This window comes from Microcaecilia unicolor, chromosome 10 (assembly GCF_901765095.1).
Source record: "Microcaecilia unicolor chromosome 10, aMicUni1.1, whole genome shotgun sequence".
NCBI classification, from domain to species: Eukaryota; Metazoa; Chordata; class Amphibia; order Gymnophiona; family Siphonopidae; genus Microcaecilia; species Microcaecilia unicolor.
This window is the reverse complement of record NC_044040.1, coordinates 48,265,177-48,289,943: the sequence shown is the minus strand read 5'-3', so window position 1 is coordinate 48,289,943 and position 24,767 is coordinate 48,265,177. Positions and strand designations below refer to the sequence as shown.

Below are 24,767 nucleotides of genomic sequence, written 5' to 3'. Positions count from 1 at the left end.
CCACTCCACCCAGTCCTGCCCCATTCCACCCAGTCCTGTCCCCAACCCCACCCCAGTTCCACCCACTGTGCCTTCTGACTCTGCCCCAGCTCACCAAAATTCTGTAGGCCATAGCACCAACAAGCCATCTCCCCCAGGGGATGTCTTAGTAAAACATCATGTCTTGCTGATGTTGGATGAGGCTTACGATAAAAGCTGTGAGATTTTGCAGCTCTTATCGCAAGACTCGTCCCATGGTGGCATGAGATGACATCTTAGTAATGCATCTTCTGCTACCGATGAATAGGGTTGCCAACTTTTTGACAGAGAAAACCCTGACACCTGCCGTGCTCCATGGCCCCTCCCTTTCTCTACCCTTACTTCTCCCTCGTCCCACCCCAAGTCCCTTGCTACAACTACTGTGCACAATTCCCCCACCTCACCCTTCTACAACCAGCTGTCCGAACTAGGGTTGCCATCTCGGAAGAAAAACAGTGCCACATATTCTAGGATTTTTTTTCACAAACATTATATGATGTTCTAAGAAACTAAAATTATATTAAACCTTTCCTGACCATTAAGGCCAACATACAATCCCTCCACTGGAAACACTATACACAAACTTGTGTAAAAACACATTCAGAACCTTACCATACTATACAGTATTAATTCCTAGGACTCAGAGAGCAAGAACCTTTTCCATGAAAAGGAAACACTATAAATATTGCTCCAGACACTCAAATACCAACTCACCACCTAGTGAGAAAACAAAACAAACAGGACTGCTACACCTTAGTCATAAGCACAGAAACACAGACAGACCCTCAGCAAATATGAAAGGACCATAGACAAGTAATAGAGATATAAAGGCAAAAAACTGTAAACATCAAGAAGTCAAACTCTGTACATAGAAAACAACAAGGCAAGGGACCTGCAGAATCCAATGTGGAAAACAAACTAGCAGATCAATATAATATCCAAACCACTTTATTGAAGATACCATATGTAAGACAAATGCCTGACACAGGCCGTGTTTCGCCCAACAATAGGGCTGCGTCAAATTATAAAACATAGAGAATCATAATTGTTTATGATTCTCTATGTTTTATAATTTGATATGTTTGTTGTTTATTATAGCCCCTGATGCAGCCCTATTGTTGGGCGAAACACGGCTTGTGTCGGGCATTTGTCTTACATATGGTATCTTCAATAAAGTGGTTTGGATATTATATTGATCTGCTAGTTTGTTTTCCAAACTCTGTACATAGCCATACTAGAGAAATATAAACTGAAATGCATGTTTCCTAAAGCTGACATGTTCCAATTAATACATTCAAAATAAAATACTTTTTTTCAGACTTTGTAGTTTGAGCATTTTATTTTTCCATTTGATTTGGTCCAAGTGTTTCATCTGTTTTTCTCTGTTCTTCCTGTCTTTCCATGGTCTCCTGTACATTTGACATTTCTTCTCTCTCCATGTCTTCTCTCCTCCTCCTCTGTGCATCCATATCTGTCCTGTCCAGCATCTCACCTCTGTGTCCCTATTTCTATCTTCCCCACATGTTTAGCATCTGGCTTCTTACTGCAACTATTCTTAACTTATATTCAGTATTGCCTCTATCTGTCCCCATCCTACCCCTTTTCCATCATTGCTCCTCTGTATCCCTGTACCTAAGCTTACTCCATGCCTAGCATCTCTTCTCTGTGCCCTGTTCCTCCCTTTTCACTTACCTTCCTCCTCCACCCCCCACTCTTGGACCAGCATTCTCCTCTTCTCTCTGTCCTTTCTCTTCTTCCCTCACAGTCTGGTATATCTGCCTCTCTCCCTTCATGGATCTAGTGTCTATCCTGGCGTGTCTAGGATGTCTAGCACATTTCTACATCTCTTCTCCACCCAGGTTCAGAACATCTCCAGCTCCAGCACACCTTCATCTCCCTAACCCCCTCTCAAGTCCAGCACATGTTCATCTGCCAACTCCCCAATGTCCAGCACATCATCATCTGCCTATCCCCCCTTCCCCAGGTCCAGCACATTGCCATCTCCCTAACTCCCCCCCTACCCCAGTTCCAGCTGTTTTTTTTTTTCCCGTTAACTATAATGAATGATATGCTGGAATCACCTACTAGCTATGTTTATACTACTCATTCTCTTCATCTTATTGATTCATCAGCAATACCATCATTATTTTCCTCTTTTCCAACTGATTTTGGAAATATGTCTGTCTATAATCAAGTTACCACCTGGAATACGGTATTAAGAAAAGTATTGGATCTCAAAATATACCGCTGATTAACAAGATATATTATTTACCCACTAAGAAGAATCAAGAGGGGATTCCTTCGAATTTGGAGAAAGATGAGTTGAAAGATATTTCAATATTAGAGGACTCAATTGACTGAGGTGACTGTCAGAGCTACTCTCTTAATATCTTTTGTATTTGAGCAAGACTTTGAAGCTGTATTAAAACTATATTTTAAAAATATTCAGCAAAAGTTTTGTGGTCAGAAACTTTGGAATTTTCCGGATGTGACCAAAACTACTCAGGAGAGAAGGAAACAATTTTTGGAAATGAGAGAGGAAACTAGGTCTTTGGGGGCAACATTTTTGCAAGCCTACCGGTCAAGTGTGTTGTAAAATATCTAGGAATAAAATATGTGTTTTTTGTGCCAACTCAATTAAGAGAATTTATAAATGTGAAAAAGATTGTCAAGCCATAAATCCAGTATAATATATAGAAATGGTGGAAATTAGGGCTATGCCTTTCCTCAAAACAATGTTTAAGAGATTCCCTGAATTATTCTGTGACTCTTCCCCAGTAATTGTGGTCTAAGGTAGACATGGTGAATCAATATTAGTCTTTATTTTGTCTAAGATCTATATTTGAAATTTATGTTACATCCATGCCTGAAGCTTCTTGTAACAAGTTAAATGCTTGTAAAATAATTCAAAGTTCTATTAAAAAAAAAAAGAAAAGTATTGGATGAAGTGGCCCCTTTGCAAATGAAACAATGTTCTACACTTAAGAAAAATCCATGGTATTTTTAGTAGGTTGAAGTTCATTTAGAAACAAATGAGATAGAATGGATATGGTGGAATCATAAGTCACAATCGGCATTATGTCATGGTAGAGATCTGCTAAAGTATTATAATAAGCCATTAATATCAGCTAAGAGAACATACTATTCCAATGTTACTCACAATGCTGTGGTTCTTTCAAAGTTGTCACCTGGTAATAGTAGTAGGCAAACCTTGGTGGTACTCTCAGTGGATGACCTAGGGTCCTTTTACTAAGCTGCAGTAAGCATTAGTGCGTGCCTACCGCAGCTTAAAAAGGCTTGCCACAGAATGTGCCCAGGCATCCTGCAATAATGTCTTGATCTGTGTGCGCAAACTGCGCACTAGAAGATATGTTTTATTTTATCACGGGGGGGGGGGGGGGGGAGGTGTGTCTGGGACATAGAGTGGGCGTTTCTGCACTTATCAGTTAGCACAGCTACATTACCACCAGATTTATTTTCGAAAGAGAAGGGCGCCCATCTTCTGACACAAATCGGGAGATGGTCGTCCTTCGCTCAGGGTCGCCCAAATCGGCATAATCGAAAGCCGATTTTGGGCGTCCTCAATTGCTTACCGTTGCAGGGACGACCAAAGTTCACGGGGGCGTGTTCGCACTGTAGCAAAGGCAGGACTTGGGCGTGATTAAGAGATGGGCGTCCTTGGCCGATAATGGAAAAAAGAAGGGCGTCCCTGATGAGCACTTGGCCGACTTTACTTGGTCCATTTTTTCTTGCGATCAAGCCTCAAAAAGGTGCCCGAACTGACCAGATGACCACCGGAGGGTATCGGGGATGACCTCCCCTTACTCCCCCAGTGGTCACCAACCCCTTCCCATCCTAAATAAAAAAAAACTTAAATTTTTTTTTTTTGCCAGCCTCTATGCCAGCCTCAAATGTCATACCCAGCTCCATGACAACAGTATGCAGGTCCCTGGAGCAGGTTTAGTGGGTCAAAACCCACCAGAAACCCACTGTACCCACATGTAGGTGCCCCCTTCACCCCTTAGGGCTATGGTAGTGGTGTACAGTTGTGGGGAGTGGGTGCCCGATTGGTGTCCTGGCATGTGAGGGGGACCAGTGCACTACGAATTCTGTCTCCTTCCACGACCAAAGGGCTTGGATTTGGTCATTTTTGAGATGGGCGTCCTCGGTTTCCATTACTAAAATACTACCGGTACATCGATGACATTTTTATGATTTGGACGGAGGGGGAAGAAACTCTGAAACAATTTTACTATTCCTTCAATACATACCATCCTACATCAGATTCAAAATTGACTACTCCCCAGAAAAAGTCAATTTTTTGGACACCACAGTCTCAATCAGTGATGGCTATATACAAACATCTATATACAAGAAACCCACAGACAGATGCAGCTACCTCCACAACTCCAGCTTCCACCCTTCACATATAAAAAGATCCATTATTTACAGCCAAGCCACAAGATACCACCGTACCTGCTCGGACCCAGAGGATAGAGACAGACACCTTGAAACCCTGACTGCATCCTTCAAACAGAAAGGCTACAACCCCAAAATAATCTCCAAGAATATTGCCTCCTCCCTCAAAACACCCAGGGAAAATCTGCTACAGTACAAAGAAAAAAAAGCCACAGGCAGAATTCCCCTTGTAGTGACATACAACCCAGAGCTGGAAAAACTGAGGAAAATCATAAGAGAACTACAGCCACTACTCCATGAAGATGAATTACTGAAAGAGATATTCCCATCCCCACCAGTGCTGGCCTTCCGACAGCCACCAAATTTAAAACACAAGCTGATCAGAAGTAAACTTCCAACACAGACGGAAAAAGAAAAGGGCACGTTTCCGTGTAACACAGCCAGCTGCAAACTATGCCAAAACATTTCACAAGACCCCACAGTCATTTACAAAGGAAAAATATTCAACATAAAGGACTATTTTACATGCTCATCTTCCAATGTGGTATATATCATTCAGTGTAAACAATGTAACGAAGGATGCTGTATTGGAGAAACAGGCCAGATGCTTAAGACAAGATTCAATCTGCACAGACATCACATGAAAATAGCCGGTGCCAGTCAAGCCCCCACCCCTGTGGGCCAACATTTCACAAGACCAGAACACTGCACCAGTGATTTCATAGTAAGAATACTGAAAGGTAATTTTAAAACAATACAGGAACGTAAGACCTTTGAAATAAGAATGATTGAATATTTTGACACACAACAAACAGGACTTAATAAGGATCTGGGTTTTCTAACCCATTATAAACCATAAGCTGTATTTCTCTGTTTATTTCTCTGTTTATTACCCTCCTCTCACCTACCAACACCCATTCTGTTAGAATATCAATGAAATGCTTTGATGTCCCCATGCATACCCCCACCCTCCCACTCTGTCAGACTGTCAAAGTAATGCTTTGATGTTTCTCTTATATATACTACCTGCTACCACATTTGCTTATTTCCGAAATGACGAAGAAGGGCAACCTTCGAAAGCTAATCAAGAAATGTATTAAGTTATGTCCAATAAAAAAGGTATCATCTTATTTTCTTTTCCATGTTTTATTTTATTTGATTTCTATTGATAACCATTATGGCTGAAAACCAGGGACGACCATCTCAACATTTAGGTCGACCATCTCTAAGGTCGACCTAAATGTTGAGATTTGGGCACCCCCATCCGTATTATCGAAACGAAAGATGGCCGCCCATCTTGTTTCGATAATACGGGTTTCCCCGCCCCTTCACGGGGCCGTCCTCTGAGGACGCCCTCATGAAAACTTGGGCGCCCCGTTCGATTATGCCCCTCCACATGCTAACTGATTAGTGCAGGATTAACACGTGAGCCCTTACCTCCTACAAAATAGATGTTAGTACATGCTTACGCACTAATATTTTTTAATGACCATGTGCTAATGGCAACATAAGCGCATGGCTATTAATAGGAGAAATAGAAAATTGGTCTTTTTATTGCTGTGATTAAAATGTCCTTGGTGCATGGGAAAAACCTGGATAAGGACCCACTTAGTAAATGACCCCTTAACTATTTATTTTTCTTCAAAGATCCTTGAATTAATTTTTTTTCTGTCAGAGATAATGATCAGGAGATTTCTGGTTCAGAAATATTAAGTTCCTCTTTTTCTAACATTGTAGGGACCTCTGGTTGGCATTCTTTTCAACTACCTTCTCTAACTGTTATCTAAAACAATATCAGTTATAAAAGTCACTTATCATAGTCTGGATCCATTCCCATCTAAACAGATATCACCTCCTGTGGCTGCTTGCCTGTGAATCAGTGTCTATCTACTGGTAAAGTGCCTGTGTGTTGGACACATGCAGTAGTGAGACCAATTTTGAAGAAAGCATCATTACTTCTTTCAGCTCCCTCTAACTATAGGCCAGTTTCTGCTTTGTGTTTTTTGACTAAAGTTGTTGCAATGTGGTGTGCCCCAAGGTTCTGCACTTTCACCAATATGCTTTAATATTATTTTTGTGTTCACTAGCCATTATTATGCAGGATCTTGGAATTAGTGTTCATATGTATGCAGATGATGTTTTGCTGTGAAGTTCGGCTTCAATTTATTTGATATACCACAGATTTTCAAGAAGAAATCTAAGCTGTTTACAATGAGTAAACTAAATGGGGGAAGGAAAGTAAAATAAACACATCAACATACAGAAAACAGCACAGAAAACAAGAGGGTAATGGGAACAGTAAAGATTACATATCAACAAAGGAATGATGGGTGAAAGGAGGAAACTAAAGGAAAGTGGAAGCAGTCATGCCTACATGCCTGGGATTACAACTCAAGGGAAAGGGAGACCTGAAAGAGACATCAAGGAGACGAGAAGGCCAAAGAGAAATAATAGGCCTTCAATTGGGATTTGAAATTGTTGAGGGACCTCTCATGACGTAGATTTTGGGGAAAGTTATTCCACAGTGTAGGGGCTACCATACTGTAACAGGAGTTTCTGAAAACATCTGAAAAGACATGGCAAAAAGAAGGAACTATGAATAAACCCTGGTTAGCTGACTGAAAGGATTGTGTAAAGGCATAGGGAATCAAAAGAGAAGCTAAAAAGGATGGTAGGCCAGAAGAACGAATATGGTGAGATAGGATATTAATCTTGAAATGTATCCTATTAACCACGGGAAGCATGTGTTCTGCGATAAGGTGGGGAGTAACATGATCGTATTTCTTTCGATTATGAAGACATTTCACTGCAGTGTTTTGAACCAATTGCAGCTGGTGTAACTGATAACGGGCAAACCAATAAGAACAGAGTTACAGTACTCAAGCTTAGACTACACAAGAGAGTGTAGGAAATTTCAGAGGGAACTATGATCCAGAAAGGATGTGAATGACAGGCATAACTTGGCGTGCCTAAGTAGACTAAGCAATTTATAGTATTCTATGAACTATGCCACATAACTTGGAGACATGCCCATGGCCTGCTCATGCTCTGCAAAGTGGAACAAAGTATGAATGGACCATGGATTTCCAACAGAGAGAGAAGAGAGGCACTAGAAGTAAAAAGTCAATAAAAAATTGTAATCAAAACCAATAAAAGTGGCAATGTTTGCTAAGGCATAGAAGGTACAGTAGGTTAAATCAGTGTGTCTCAAATTGCTGTGTGAGAAACACAACTGAGACAAAGGAAGTGCTAACATTGGGCTTTAGAAGGCTTGGCAGTTTATTGCTGTCACTACAGAGGTGCCTTTTGTATATTACATCTACATACTGTTTACATCAGACTGTTGGGCTCATTTTCGAAAGAGAAGGACGCCCATCTTTCGACATAAATTGGAAGATGGGCGTCCTTCTCACAGGGTCGTCCAAATCTGTATAATTGAAAGCTGATTTTGGACGTCCCTAACTGCTTTCCATCGCAGGGCCGTCCAAAGTTCAAGGGGGTGTATTGGAGGCGTAGCGAAGGCGGGAGTTGGGCATGCCTAACACTAGGACGTCCTCACCCATAATCGAAAGAAACAAGGACGTCCTTGATGAACACTTGGACGACTTTACCTGGTCGTGATTTTCTTACGACCAAGGCACAAAAAGGTGCCCGAAATGACCAGATGACCACCAGAGAGAATAGGGGATGACCTCCCCTTACTCCCCCAGTAGTCACTAACCCCCTCCCACCCTCAAAAAGACATCTTTAAAAATATTGATTGCCAGCCTCAGATGTCATACTCAGTTCCATCACAGCAGTTTGCAGGTCCCTGGAGCAGTTTTAGTGGGTGCAGTGCACTTCAGGCAGGCGGACCCAGGCACATCCCTCTGTACTGCTATGGATTTACACCCTGCTTCACTGACACAGACTACTCAATAATTAGTATGGATTCTTTTGGATTCATATTAGGTAAATGAGACCTTTATTAGAGGTTCTAAAATCTACAATGATTAAAATATATACAATATATAACTAAAAAGAAACAATACCTATCTATAAACTATCATTACATCACTGGTCTCTACATCTAAGCAATGCTAAGAGTTCCTAGACCAGGAAAGAAGCAATAAAACAATCATCACTGGTCCTTACATCATCCAGGCTCTTATCATCAGCTGGGGGGGGGGGGGGGGGGGCCTATTCACAGCAAAAGCCAGGAGTTTATTTGACCAGGAAACATGGTTCTCTGAGCAGTTCATATGTTACTCCCAATTTCACTGAAAGAAACTCCCCTTTTTATTAGGCTTAGAACTCATGTTCAGAGCGAAGGAAAATTACAGAATGCTTGAGAAACAAGCCATTCTGTGGGAATGTGGTCACATGTTTCCCAGTCCAGATGGCCAATCTGAACTTGAAAACAAGCCCCATCTTTCCCTTCACATAACAAATTAATTAGAGCTGTGTCTTATCTTCTGCATTCCAACTTATTTTCACACAATCAAAGTTAAACAATCATTTTTAAACAGAATTATTTCTAATCAAAAATGTAGACCCTGAGTGCACTGGTCGGTCAAGGCAGAGTTGAAAAACAATCTTTAAAATTCACTTTTATTACAGCCCCCCCCCCCCCCCACCTGTTACTTTTGTGGAGGAAACAGCAAGCCCTCCAAAGCCAACCAGAAACCCACTGTACCCACATCTAGGTTCTCCCTCTTCACCCGTAAGGGCTATGGTAATGGTGTACAGTTGTGGGTATGGGGGGGGGGGGGGGGGGGAGTTGGGCTCAGCACACAAGGTAAGGGAGCTATGTTCCTGGGAGCATTTTATGAGATCCACTGCAGTACCCCCTAGATTGCCTGGTTGGTGTCCTGGCATGTTAGGGGGGCCAGTGCAGTACAAATGCTGGCTCCTCCCATGACCAAATAGCTTGCATTTGGTCGTTTCTGAGATAGACATCCTTGGTTTCCATTATCTCCAAAAATCAAAAACGACCAAGTCTAGGGACGACCAAATTTCAAGATTTGGGTGTCCCTGATTGTATTATCAAAATGAAAGATGGACTTCCATCTTGTTACGAAAATACGGGTTTCCCCGCCCCTGGATGGGGATGTTTTGTGAGGACGTCCTCATCAAAACTTGGACGTCCCTTTCGAAAAAGCCCCTCTATGTCAGCCCAGAGGCAGGCAGTGGTGCCGAAACACAGATCTGTGTTGGGTCCTTTGACTCGGTTGTGTTTCTCAGTGGTGGACTTTGAGACACACCTGTTTGACCTACTGTACCTTCTATGCCTTGGCAAATATTTCCATGTTTATTGGTTTTGATTAAAAAATATTATTGACTTTTTACTTCTAGTGCCTCTCTTCTCTTCCTGTTGGAAACCTATGGTCCATCCCTACTTTGTTCCACTTTTCAGAGCATGAGCAGGCCATGGGCATGTCTCAAGGTTATGTGGCATAGTTCAATAAATACTATAAATTGCTTGGTCTACGTGGAGGGGCATAATCGAACGCGAACGCCTATCTCCATGGGCGTCTATGTCCGAAAATGGGTACGTGAAGAGGCGGGACAGACCGTATTTTTGAAAAAATGGACGTTTTTCAGCTGGGCGTTTGGTTTTTTTAGCGATAATGGAAACTACAAACGCCCAGCTCAAAAACGTCCTAATCCAAGCCATTTGGTCATGGGAGGGGGGCCACGATTCGTACTACACTCGCCCCCCCTGACATGCCAGGACACCAACTGGGCACCCTAGAGGTCAGTGCGGTGGACTTCAGACAACACTCCCATATGCATAGCTCCCTTACCACGGGTGCTGAGCCCCCAACCCCCCTCTCCCAAAACCCACTACCCACAAATGTACAACACTACCATAGGTCTTAGGGGTGAAGGGGGCACCTACATGTGGGTACAGTGGGTTTTGCAGACCTCCCATTTACCAGCACAAGTGTTACAGGTAGGGGGGGATGGGCCTGGGCCCGCCTGGCTGAAGGGCACTGCGGTACCCACTAAAAGTGCTCCAGGGACCTGCATACACGCAGGCCTCTAGGACTTGTTGCTGCTATATAACATTGGCACACCAGTTGACACCTGAAGACTAATCTCTCTGAAAATGTCCTTTATTGGAATAAGCACGCTTACTCACAGTTAACTGCAGATCAGAGGTTGTGCCCCACTGGCAACGAGTCTCCCTGGTACTGAGATGAGCAGTAGGTCAGAGCTGGCAGAATGGTGTACAATGCCCTCTTTCAGCCACATTCAAGGTAAGAACTAAGTTCTGTAGCGTGGCTAACACGTAAAAGGGATCTAAAACTGGCTTACAAAAATGGCCACTACCTCATGGACTACCGGAAACAAAACAGGGCACACTCTGACCCAGTAAGCAGGGGGAAAAGCACCACGGGAGTAGAGCCTACCAACTACCAACATCGTGAGCATTTGCCACAAGCTAGTGGAATCACGGAGCCCAATAACCTACACCCACCACAATGCATTGCTGATGTGACTCTGCAGTGCGCATAACAGAAAAGGTGTCACACTCACCCAAGAGCCACATCAGAACCAGGGAAAGGCTGTCAGAGGATACAACACATTCTGCTGTCATGGAGGTGGGAGCGGCATTTGAGGCTGGCATAGAGGCTGGAAAAAAAGTTTGTAAAGTGGGAGGGGGTTAGTGACCACTGGGGGAGTCCGGGGAGGTCATCCCCGATTCCCTCCAGTGGTCATCTGGTCAGTTGGGGCACTTTTTTGGGACCTGTTCATGAAAAAAAAGGGTCCAAAAAAAGTAACCCAAAATCGTGGTAAAAATGCCTTTTTTTTCGATTATCAGCTAAAGACGCCCATCTCTCCTTGGCCGATAACCACGCCCCAGTTCCGCCTTCACCACGCCTCCAACACGCCCCCATCAACTTTACCCATTTCCGCGATGGATTGCAGTTGGAAACGCCCAAAATTGGCTTTCGATTATACCGATTTGGGCGCCCACGGAAGAAAGACGCCCATCTCCCGATTTGGGTCGCAATATAGGCGTTTTTCTCTTTTGATTATAAGCTGGTTAGGCACGCCAAGTTATGCCTGTCATTCACATCCCTTCTGGATTAATCCTACATTCTCTTGTATTGTCTAAGCTTGACTATTGTAACTCTGTTCTTATTGATTTGCCAAGTTATGCCTGTCATTAACATGGTGTTAGAGGGCTCACCAGTGCCAGTTTATGTTAGTATTCCATGACTGATTCTTGGCATCAAGATGTCATTATAGAATTGGCGCTAAGCACACAACCTTGAGGTGTCTAAACAAAGGTGCCAATTTATAGAATTGTCCCCTTAGTAAGCCTATTCCATATAGATACAGGCAGGGTAATCTGTACCCCAAGAAGACAAGTTGCCCCCATTTTCAAAGACAAAATGTGCAGATGAAATCTAGGCAATTTCATAACACGTTTCAAAAAATCTTTCATTAGCCAAGCAGTAGAACTGACTTACTCAAGCAGAATTAACACCTCTAGGTCCACCATCACCAACCACTTTTGGATGATATTTCAGTTTATAGCAAGCCATTTCTATAGATAAGCCACCATTTTATGTGCAGGAATTGCTTTGACAATTATGCTCAAACTGGAAGAAAAACGTTAATATGTTAATTAGATTTAATTAATCTAAGGCATTTCTATAACAGGATTAATGGTGTAAGAGCTTATTCTATAAGGGAAAGTGGGCACCTGTTTTTCTTTATAGAATACTAGCTTAACCAGTATATATGCGTGTAAACGCTTGTACAGTACCTAAATGGCCAACAACCAATTATTGAAATTAATTGGCACCTGTTAAAAATTTGCGTGCACATCTAGCTGTGCACTATTCCATAAGGCATGGTGCCTAACTCTACTAACGTGTGGCTCAAAAAGGGGCGTGTCAGGGGCATTCCAAAACGTTGTGCACGTCATTACAGAATACTGCCACAGTGCGCCTAACTTGGTCACCAGCATTTACAGCAGGCCTAAAGTCTGGCACACAAATTATGTGGCTGGAGTGTTTTAGAGGTTAGGCATTAATTTGTGCAGATGTGCACATAAGTTAAGTGGCTTCTGATGAAATTGTCTTCCATATGTCCATTATACAGAAATGTTCTTTATAAACAATTTCAAGAAAAGATTTCTTTCTGCAAAAAAATAACAAAGTTATAAAACATTTTCTAAGTGCTGAAGAAAGTGTATTGATATACTATTCAAATCTACCACATATAGAAATGCTCAACTGTAGGTAGGCAGGATAAATGATCAATTTTTAATCATTACATACCTGAAAAATACCATTCTAAACATACACCCCCCCCCCCCACGTCTATTAATAGTGTGCAAATTTATGGTGCAAAATTGCGTGCTATTCTGAGATGCATGTGCAACTAAAAAGGCTAATACAATTTGCGCCAATAATTGGGTGCTAGCAATCAATTATTGGTGTTAATTGGCAACAATTTGGATTTGCATGTGCATCTTTCTGAGCACTCTTCTAGAAAATCCACACAAATCTTATGGTGCGCAACTCAAAAGGGGGTGTGGCTATGGGCAGGTTATGGGTGTTCACTAAAGATTTATGCAGTATTACTGAATACCGAGGATCTTTTACGTGCCAGGATTTATACCAGGTTCAGTTGGTATAAATCCTCGCACCCAAAGTTTGGGGTGGAAATCATCTCTAAACACTATTCTATAAACAGCACACAACTCGGAACGCCATTTATAGAATAGCAGTCCGTGTGGACTTTTCAGCACTCAAATTTGGGTGCCATATACTAAATCTAGTCCATACTGGGCAATTCTATATAAGGCATATATGACACATGTAAACACAAAATAAGCACCACTTATGCATGTGCTTGCCCAAAGTGCTATTCTGTAAGCTTGTAAGTGACGCAGTGTGCAGTGGAAAAGGGGGCGTACATGTGGGAGGAACATGGGCACCCATCAACGCACCCATCTTATAGAATACTGTCAGAGGCACACATTGATTAATGAATCTAGGCATGCCTTCCTATGCCTGCCATTGACTTAGCATAAATGGGTGTGTCATCTTTATGGCACACCAGTGCAGTTTGTCCTAGTATTCTGTAACAGCATCAGGGCACCCTTATAGTATCATAAAACTGGCGGTCCCCATGCTGCTTCAAGGCGCCAAAAAGGAGGTGCCGATTTACAGAATTGCCACCATACTCACAAATGAGTCCTCAAAAAAAATCACTGCAGACCTTTTTACATAAGAAAGTTTAGTCATAACATACTTATACAATGCATTTTTGAGAGAGTTTTTTTTTATCAGGTATTTAATTCAATGCGAAATGCAAATGTTTAACAAATAGTTATACTTATCTGATAGATGGATTAATTAATTCAGGTCACTGCAATTGTTTTGGGGACTTTTTGGATTATTACACTGTTAAGTTACAGTTTCATTCTTGCAATTACATTTATACAGTGATCTGATCAATGGATTAATCGATCCAGATAGGTACCATTTATTTTAAATATTTAGATTTGATATATGTTTGCGAAAGCTTTTTTTTTTTTTTTTTACAGTGTTTGATGGTTCAGCATAAAAGTTTTTCAGTGATGTTTTGGAGGCTCATGGGGATTTATTATTGAGCATACATTTTGAGTAGTTTTTTTATTAGGTGTGTAATGATTATAACGTTACTATGAGGGGTATTTTAGATATGACGTTTAAATCTGACTTTGGATATTTTGTTCAAAACGTCTAGCATTCAAGTGGCAAATATAACAATTTTTCAAACTGAAAAAGTTTATCTTTTTATTTTGAAAATGGCCTTTTTCTAGACATTGCAATACTCAGTGCGTTTATCTTATTGGACCATTTTTGAAAACAAACATCCAAATGAAAACCACTCAAAATCAAGCTATTGGGATATAGGAGGAGACAGGATTCTTAATAGACTGGCCACACAGACATCCCAGCAGAGCTGTGGGGCACCCTAGGGAGCACAGCAGTGGAATTCACATAAAAGCTCCCAGGTACATGTCACCTTTGCATCCTTATCTTGTATGGTGAGCCCTCCAAAACCCACCAAAAACCCAGTATACCCAACTGTACACCACTATAATAGCCTTATGGCTGTAGGTGTTACTTATATGTGGGTTTTTGGTGAGTTTTGGAGGGCAAACACTTTCCACCACAAGTGTAACAGGTAGAGTGGGATATGGTCCTGGGTCCCCCTTTCTACTGCACCAACCACTAGGCTACTCCAGTGGCCTGCTTGCTGCTCTAAGAGGAAAGGGGAAAGAGAATGGGACATGATGTACTGCTTTTCTGTAGTTTTTGCAACTATATTCAAAGCGGTTTTATACAGGTACTTATTTGTACCTAGGTCAGTGGAGGGTTAAGTGATTTGCCCAGAGTCACAAGGAGCTGCAGTGGGACTCAAACCCAGTTCCCCAAAATCAAAGTCCACTGCACTAACCACTAGGCTACTCCCTCAACTCCAAATGGCTATAACATCTGAAGCTATCATAGAGGCTGATATTTACTGTTTCTTTCACATCTTTGGGGGATGATAGGGGGTCAGTGACCACTGGGGAATAAGGGTGGTAGAGTCATGCCTTAATCCCTCCAGTAGTCATCTGGTCATTTAGGACACCCTTTTCTGACTTAGTTGTGATAAAAACAGGTCTAGATCAAAATGTTTAAATTGTAGCCCTGGATGTTTTTGTTTTGTTCCATTATGGCAGAAAAACATGCAAGTCTTAGGAACACCCCAAATCCTGTCCCCGACAAACTGCATACCAAAATGTTTAAAAAATAGGTTTCAAAAATAACGATTTGAATGTTTTGTCAACTAAAATGTCCAAATGCCGATTTGTGCCACTTTTTAAATATTTTTCTCTTTCAAAAATGAGAAAATGAGCCCATATATATCCTGTGGACTTGCAGATGAGCATTTCTACATGTAGTACAATTGGATCACATATGAATTCATTGTTTTTCACCATGCAAAAATTTTCCAAACAACTTTGTAACATTTTTTTAATGATTTGTTCTTTTTTACAAAAGTTTTTTTAATGAAATTATCTATATATAATAATTTGTATGCAATTGCATTTATTGATTGTGGACCATTGACACTTTTTTTTGCTTATATCTTTTGTATCCTTGGCTTTTTGATTTTTGCCTCAGGGTTCTGTTTGTTTGTTTTGCAATTTCAGACTACTTATAGTAAAACAAAAAAAATGAATTGCTATTATAAATATTACATTTTGAATACTTTTTTCATATAGCTATAATTAAACCAATTACTGCCACCCCAAGATTGTCTATAATAAGAACTAATCCTTTCCACAGATCCAAAAATCAGTGAGGATGTTGAACTCGCAGATATTGAACAGGTGGAGGTATATTTATCAGACACAATACAGTTGACTTCCAGCTCAGCTCATCTGCCTCGTGTGGAGCTTATGTCAAACAGAAAGACTGGCACCAACTATGAGAAGTCCAGGATGTTTCCTCAGAATGCATGTATATCTGTCGAGAAGGCTGTTCCAAATACAGTTTTTATGGAGACCACTTACAACAGTACAACTTATCAGCCAGAGCAGCAGCCCTCTGATGTCCTAGGGAATGAGATGGAGATTATGCGTGGTAAAGAAAGGGTGAAGAGTCCAGAAAATCTCATATTAGGAAGACCTGAAAAGAGATGTGTTGATAATACTGAGCTTTTCGTAGCAATCATGTCACGCTACAAGCAGGAATTGCACCGTGCTGATGATCAAAAGCATATTCCCTCAGAAAATATTGTCAGGTTATTAGAGAGAAGGCGCTATCAAAAATCACCTTCCTCTGGAGCCATTGGCGCTGAAACATTCCGTGCCCTTTACACTTCCTACAAATCTAAAGAGACTTCAATATTAAACATAGGTGCTCCTGGAATAAGAGTGGGTTTAAGACGCAGGCAAAGAGGTCACCAAGACCCTTCAAATAATCAGAGCACTCCTCCTGCAAAAATAAACAGGCGCACATTTTAATATAACTGTTTAGGTCATTTATATCATTCTGTTATATTTAGAAATACTTAAGTGGTTAAAATATTTATGTATTCATTCCTTTGTAGATTTCCTAATGATGTACAAGTGAGTGGAAGGCAGTTATATCATCTAGGTATATAGAGGAGCCCTCTTATTAAGAACTCTTGTTCTTTATTACTACACTGGAAAAGTCACCCCTTTAGTCTGTGGTCTTCACTCCCAGTCCTTGAAGGCTGCCTACAGGTCAGGTGTTCAGGATATCACTAATGAATATGCATAAGAGAGATTTGCATGTGTATTACCGCCACTGCAAATGTCTCTTATTCATATTCATTAGGGATATCCTGAAAACCTGACTCGTTGGTGGCTCTCAAGGACTCAGAGTGTGGACCACCACCATTAGTAGCTACCCTACTAGTTTGTTACTGGTGCTTTGGAAAACAGATACAGGCTGCAAGTGACTGAAGAATATATGCATGCATTACGTGCTTTGACCAAACTTAAAATACTCCCCATTTAGGAGATAATTCTATAAAGTTGCGTGCCAATTTTAGTGCTCCAGTGGTGCATGCTGTGCACCAATTCTAAAATGGGACCTTTGCCCCAGGATTCTGTTATAGAATATTAGCACAAGCCACCATTGGTGTGCCAAAAATTTAACACATTATCAGTTACACCAGCAGTAGACATGATGTAACTGTTGGTGTGTTAGTGCAGCCGTTACCTTAAGATTCTGTAAGGTAAGCATGTCAATTGGCTCACTGCCCATGCTCTGCCCATAGGCACGCCTCCAGCCCTTACATGCCAAACCATTTCACCACACCTGTATAAAATGGCGCTTAGCGCATTTATGTCCCTAACTAATGGTGGTGTGAAATTATAGGCACCAGTTTATAGAATTGCTTCCGTAATACTGATAACTGGCTAACTCATGGGTTTGAACTAAAAAATAAAAAATAATTATGTGGATAGGATCCCTAATTTGTCTAAATGCACATTAGAAATCAAGGATTCTCTAAAGAAATTGTAAACAGACTTTGTTAAAGGAGGAAAAGCCTCGAGAAGTTACTAGACTATCGGGGTTGTCTTCGAGGAGTTGGACTTGCTCATCATCGGCAAAAACCTCCGTATACAGTCGTGTTAACTACAAATAATAATGCTCTTAATGGAGGACTTAGTATGATACTTTAACTAATAAACTTAGCTTCAATTAGTCGATCTCTGTGTCTTGACCGTGATCATGGGTTTGCCACTTAGTAGTAGAGCCTTTCACCTTTGGTTATTGGTTTAGGTCTGTTGTGAATAAAAGTCTTGAAATCATTAAGTGGTCTGTTTGAAATGACTATCAGGCTTATATTCGAAAGAGAAGGGCGCCCATCTTTCGACACAAATCGGGAGATGGACGTCCTTCTCCCAGGGTTGCCCAAATTGGCATAATCGAAAGCCGATTTTGGGCGTCCCCAACTGCTTTCTGTCGCGGAGACGACCAAAGTTCACGGGAGCGTGTCGGAGGCGTAGCGAAGGCAGGACTTGGGTGTGCCTAACACATGGGCGTTCTCGACCCATAATTGAAAAAAGAAGGGAGTCCCTGATGAGCACTTAGCTAACTTACCTTGGTCCTTTTTTTCTTACGACCAAGCCTCAAAAAGGTGCCCGAACTGACCAGATGACCACCGGAGGGAATCGGGGATGACCTCCCCTTACTCCCCCAATGGTCACTAACCCTCTCCCACCCTCAAAAAACAACTTTAAAAATATTTTGTGCCAGCCTCAAATGTCATACTCGGGTCCCTTGCAGCAGTATGCAGGGCCCTGGAGCAGTTTTAGTGGGTACAGTGCACTTTAGGCAGGCAGACCCAGGCCCATCCCCCCTACCTGTTACACTTGTGGTGATAAATGTGAGCCCTTCAAAACCCACCACAAACCCATTGTACCTACATCTAGGTGCCCCCCTTCACCCGTAAGGGCTATGGTAGTGGTGTACAGTTATGGGGAGTGGGTTTTGAGGGGATTTGGGGGGGGGGGGCTCAGCACACAAAGTAAGGGAGCTATGCACTTGGGAGCAATTTGTGAAGTCCACTGCAGTGTCCCCTAGGGTGCTCGGTTGGTGTCCTGGCATGTCAGGGGGACCAGTGCACTACGAATGCTGGCTCCTCCCACAACCAAATGGCTTGGATTTGGTCGTTTCTGAGATGGGCGTCCCCGGTTTCCATTATCGCCAAAAATCAGAAACGACCAAGTATAGGGACGACCATCTCTAAGGTCGACCTAAATTTCAAGATTTGGGCATCCCCGATCGTAATATCGAAACGAAAGATGGACGCCCATATTGTTTCGATAATAAGGGTTTCCCCCCCTTCACGGGGCTGTCCTGCGAGGACGTCCCCAGGAAAACTTGGGCATCCCTTTCGATTATGCCCCTCTTGGTCATCTTAGTCCAGTTTGTCAGAGGCCTGGTGGCCAATCAATAAAATCTACCATCACATACTGGTACTAGTCATATTCATTTGTATCAGATTAAGCAGAGATTACACTGGCAAAAAGACAGGACTAACCTATTCCCCTTTGTGGTTCCTTCAGACCAGTGGCATTCCTGAGGGGGGGGGGCGGTAGGTGCGGTCCGCCCCGGGTGCATGCCGTCGCCATTGCCTACCTGGGCTAGCGGGGACCCCATCCCCTGCCAGCCGAAGTCTTCTTCCTTCCTTTCAGGTTTCTGAGTCTGACATCCTGCACATTGTCCGCCAGCCAGGTAGGCAACGGCGAGCGAGCAGGGGGGTCAACGGTAGGGGGGTCCAGGGCCAAATCTACGGGGGCCCCTGGCCCCCGTGGCCCCATAGCAGCGACGCCCCTGGATTGAACTACACTATCTACATCACATAGCTCCTAATATGCAACCGGTCTCTATAACACTAATTGGAAGCCACATTTAACCTACCAGTAGGTGGGAAAATGTGGGGTATAAATGCAATAAATAAATAAATATGGCGCCTACGACAATCAGCGCTGGAATCAGTGCCGACTAAGCGCATTCTATAATCTGTGCCTCTGCTGAAAATATAACTTACTTTGAATATCAGCCTCTATGTTAAGAAATTTACACTATCACTTGTTAAGCTTTTTTTTTCTTCACTATTAAATACAGACTAGCCTAGAGAGTTCAGAAACTTTTTCTCAGCCCTTCACATACAGCACAGACTACCAAAGAGTTGAAGATTTCTGTTAAAATCTGGGGCAGCAGGGATCCCACGACTATCAGGATTACAAAAAAGATGGTGTACTCAGGACCAGGAAAGAAGAAAAGACAGTTACACTACCATGGTCAGCAAAAGTTCTGTGTAGTGTAGGGGGATCATAAACAGAGGATGCAAAACATAATCTGTGGGCAGCTTACGAGAATTTCCATTTCTTTTGGAAATTGGCAGTACCATACTTTGAACTGTACTGTACAGCATGTAGTCAGCACAGTGGTTTCAGTAAGCAAGAAATAGTAAAATGTGAGATCACTTTTCAGAAGTTTGTAAAAGACCTATTTAGTCTGTGTACAGTATCAAGTTTTTCTTTTCTCAGATATTATACCCTCATAGGATCTGAATGTACGTGGCTTTAATTATGAGCAAGGTTGGATACATCAACATGTGAGGACAGAATTTAAACACACTTGTGAAAAACACTGAGTATTATAGTGGTATGAAGTGATGCAGAGTTAAAGGTAGAAAAAGTGAGGGACGGGAACTTGAATGTTTGCTCGGATGGGCTGGAGTGGGCTTCGATGACAGTTTCAGTAGTTGGGGAAAAAGGCCAGTGCCAGGCAAACTTCTATGGTCTGTTCCCTGAAAATGGCAAGGACAAATCAAGTTCAAGTGTGAATATGTAGTGTCGCATCAGACCTTATGCTATGATTTTTATCTTGTTGGGCAGACTGGATGGACCGTCTTTATCAGCTGTCATCTACTATGTTGCTATGTTAGAGGCCAAAGAATTGAAGACACTGGCTGATGGGTAGAGAGGGCAATATAACTGCATTAGTTTTCCAAACCAGCACTGAACAGCTATTGTTACAACTCTAACAGTGATGTGGCTGCATTAGACTTCCAGCAATGCTGGGACATTCTGTACAGAGTAACCAGTAGAGAATGACTGTCATTATAGCCCTAATATTAATCATATTGGATATTTCAGACAACAGCCTCACTAGTTTTGGTGGTGGTTTGGATTATAACAAAGCTTGATGGTAAGACTTGAGAGGGGATCTGAGTGTTGGAGAAAGATTACAAGGCTGTACTTAAAGTCAAATATGTTTAGAACAGATTTGTAGAGCAGTGGTAGGGACACAATTAAGTGGTCAGGTAAAGGAAATGTGGTATAAATGGAATAGAACTTGGTGTTGGTTAAATATTTTTGTTGACATTTTCCAAAATAAAATTTACAAAAGTAAATTACTAGTGACAAAGATGCAAAAAGGTGCCCATAAAAAGAAAAATATGCCAGTTGATATTCAGTCAGAGTTGGTCATTTTTTTTTATATAAGTATTGACCATTGGCTAAGTTAGACCCAGATGTTCAATGCTGGTCCATGTCAGGGTGCCAGCACTGAATATCTAGATATGACTGGACATGGGTTGGCTGCTGGGACTTATGCGGGCCCTGGTCAATATTCAGCTGGGACTTGCATAAGATGCTTATGCAGGACCCGGCTGAATATTGATCAGGACCCGCATAAGGGGATCGTTAAGGCCCATCTCTGAAATCTGACCCCCCCCCCTTCCTGAGAAGAGCCGGCACCTGAAAAGGATATCCCTCTCCCAACTCCCTTTCCCAAGAAGATCTGACCCCTGAAAAGGATGACAGCTTCTCTACCCCCTTCCTGAGAAGAACTGGCTCACGAAAAGGATGACACCCTTCCTGATCCCCCTTATTGGGAAGGCCTGGCCCCAAAAAAGGATGGACCCAATTCCCGAGGGCTTCCCAACCCTCCCTCCCACCCCTTGTAGGCTACCCTCCCATGGGCCTACCTTGAAAGTCCCTGGTGGTGTGAGTGAAGGGGCATTTTTGAAAGGACATTCAAGTCAGATGTCAGAACATCCCAAATGGCTTTCCATCTCACGTGTATTTTCGAACAGTATACAGCCTGTTTGAAAATATGTGAGATGGACATCCATGCACTGGAAACGTCCAGCATGAATATCCAACTGAAACATCCAAATATTGAATGGAGGAAAATGGGCTTCTGTATAGCAGCATTCTTACAAAATGGCTATACAGATATCCATGCAGAGCATAGGGGCAGCTTAGTAGATATTGCAGTGGACTGTAAACCAAGGAACCCAGGTTCAAATCACATTTTAACTCTGTTTTGTAATCATGAGCCCTCCAGGAACAGAAAAATACATACTGTACCTAAATATACACCACTTCAATAGCCTTCAGACTTACAGGTGGCTCATATATTTAGGAGCAGTAGGTATTTTTCTGTTTCTGGAGGGCTCACAATTAAAAAAAAAAGTTAAAGTGGAATTTGAATCTAGGTTGCTTGGTTTATAGCCCACTTAACTAACCACTAGGGCCTAGGCTACTTCTCAGACCTGATTCCTGCTCTATTAAGAATGTCAATAATATGTGAAGCTGTCATAGAGCCTGGTATCCACTTCCAGTTTCAATTTCAGGGGGGATGGAGGGGGACAGAAACCCCTGGGGGATTTAAGGAGGTGTGATGCCTTAATTCCTCCAGTGGACAGCTGCTCAATCAGAGCACCCTTCTGTAACCTGAACATTTCTGAAGCAAGTCTAAATAAAAGACGACCTTCTTTTTAGATGTGGATATTTCTTCCCCTTTGGTAATTGCTGTTGAATATCCAGATTTCATGCCCTCTCTATCCCATCCAGAACACACCCCCTTGCTATTTGGACATACTTCAGTGTTGGATGTTCCTATTCTGCCTTTGTGATATCAGGATTTGGATGTTTCAAGCACATGGATGTCTATTTCAGCCTTTTGAGATGTCCATATGCTTAAAAAATGAGTGCCATAGTGTAGAAAGGGCAGGAGTGATCCCCACTCACTCTTGGCCTTGGCCATGGGTTCACAATGGCAGCAACAAGACTGTCATTAGAGGTCATGGCAGTCATTTTGAACCCGGAGCAAGAGGGGGGGCTTATGAGGGTAGGGGCCATAAGAAGTGGAACAATTCTTTTCAGGAGGAGTGAAGTGTCAGGAATGGACATCCTTTTGGGGGCCAGCTCTTTTTGGGGGGGGCAATGAGGAGGGGGACATCCTTTTCAGAGGACAGCTCTTCTCAGGAGGGGATGTTGGGAAGTGGTCTTCCTTTTTGGGGACCAACTCTTCTTGGGATAGGGTGGTCATCCGTCCAGCTGTTTTTGGCAGGGTTACTACTACTATTAAACATTTCTATAGCGCTACTAGACTTACGCAGCGCTGTACAAATCAACATGAAAAAGACAGTCCCTGCTCAACAGAGCTTACAATCTAAATTGGACAGACGAACAGACAGCTAGGGGTGGGGAAATTGCAGTGGTAGGGGTGATAAGTGAGGGTGTTGAGTAAGAGAGTCATGGTTAGGAGTCAAAAGCAGTAGCAAAGAGGTGGGCTTTAAGCCTAGACTTGAAGACAGCCAGAGACTGAGCCTGACGTACCGGCTCCTTACTTTTTAGGGGCCAGATCTTGGAAGGGGTGGGGGGTCAGGAGGAAAACATGCTCTTGGGGTGCAGGGTTATGCTTAGTGGAGAGAAGAGGGGAACATTTGTTTACTGAGGCCACTACCCTTTAGTTATGATGGTGTTGGCCAATGTTCAGTGCTGGCACCAGCATAACTAAGTGCCCCAAATTAGGACAGCCTTTTGTGCAATCCTATCAGGACACTTAGCTGTGTGGGTACCACCACTGTATATCACCCATACCAGCACAACTCCTGGCTCCTCCCCAACTTTGCCCCCAGACCCCCCATCCACTGCTGAGATTTTGTATGGCCGGTTAGAGCCAACATTCACTGAGCCACTGAGTGCGATTTAAGTGGGCAGAAGCCTCTCTCGCCTGCTCAAATTGCTTTGAATATTGACCCCCCTAAAATTCACTTCCCCAAAAGAGAACAACAGGCCTCCTAAATCCAGTCCACATTAAGGTGGAGGCATATTATTAAAGAAACTCACTTAAGAAGAAAAATAAAGCAATGCCATATCAAAATAGATCCAATAATACAAAGCCAACCCTGTTCAAAACAAAGAAGATACACCAAATTATTGAACATTTTTACCAGAGGGTAGTGGTAAGTGAGGTAAGTGAGGAAAGGGCTTGGTCCTTATACCGGCTCTTTTTAACATTTGTGTGAGTAATATTGTGGAATTACTGTCTGCTAAGGTTGCCTTTTTGTAGAGAATACCTCACTCTGTAATATGGTAAACACTCCTGATGGTGTGGATTGCCTGAAGAGGGATCTGATAAAGCTTGAAGAATGGTCTAGAATTTGGCAAAAAGATTTAAATGCTGAAAAAAAATGCTTGGCCATGCATTTAGTCTGCAAAATTCCCAAGGGAGTGGTATAGTGTAGGGGGTGGAGTAACTCCACTGTTGTTGCTTCCTAGTTTCCAGTTCCTTAAAAAAAAAAATCATTCCAACCGCTGGCCACATAAAATACAAATGTGACTGGGCTGTCAGTTTCCAGTGAGGAAATTTGGTCAAGAGTAGTAAATCAGGACGAGTAATACCATGACAGGCTGTTAAAGTATTTGATGCTAAATACTGCAGACATGCTATGATTTCTGAGTGGATAACAATTTTTACTAGTTAGGGGGTTACTCTATATGGGCTCCTTTTACTAAGCAGCGGTAAGCACAATGTGGCCTTACCGCTCGCTATAACGGAAGTACCGGCAGGTTACCGCAGCAGCCTGGCGGTACTTTCCACCCCTACCACCCCGTCATTTCTGGCTCTACAAAAATGTATTTATTTCTGTAGCACCGGACTGTACCTGACTGTAATCGGGCAGTGCTGCACGCTGCCCAGTTATTGCCGGGTTAGTGCAGGAGCCCTTACCGCCACCTCTTACCCTTACCGCCCGGCCATTTCCTGCAGGAAAGCAAGACCTTCCCTTTTACCAGCTGCGGTAAAAGGGGACCTCGGCACACGTGTAAAACATGCCCGACGCCAGTGCCAGCCCCCTTCTGCCTCAGCTTGGTAAAAGTGCCACTTTAACTCTGGAATGCACTCCCTGAAAGGCTCCGCTTAACACAAGACTATCTTGACTTCAGGAGGCAGGTGAAAACTTGACTCTTCAACCAGGCCTTTAATGGAAGAAGTAACTAACTT

At 42.6% G+C, this 24,767-nt stretch overlaps 1 protein-coding gene across 1 annotated transcript in view; it reads left to right on the top strand.

Moving 5' to 3' along the window:
• TTLL8 (tubulin tyrosine ligase like 8) overlaps positions 1 to 16,447 on the top strand; it is a 141,101-nt gene extending 124,654 nt beyond the window's left edge. The window contains exon 15 of the mRNA XM_030216801.1: positions 15,768 to 16,447. Coding sequence (XP_030072661.1) covers positions 15,768 to 16,447 — 680 coding nt within the window. The remainder of the gene's footprint in view (positions 1 to 15,767) is intronic.
• Positions 16,448 to 24,767: the final 8,320 nt, after the last annotated feature.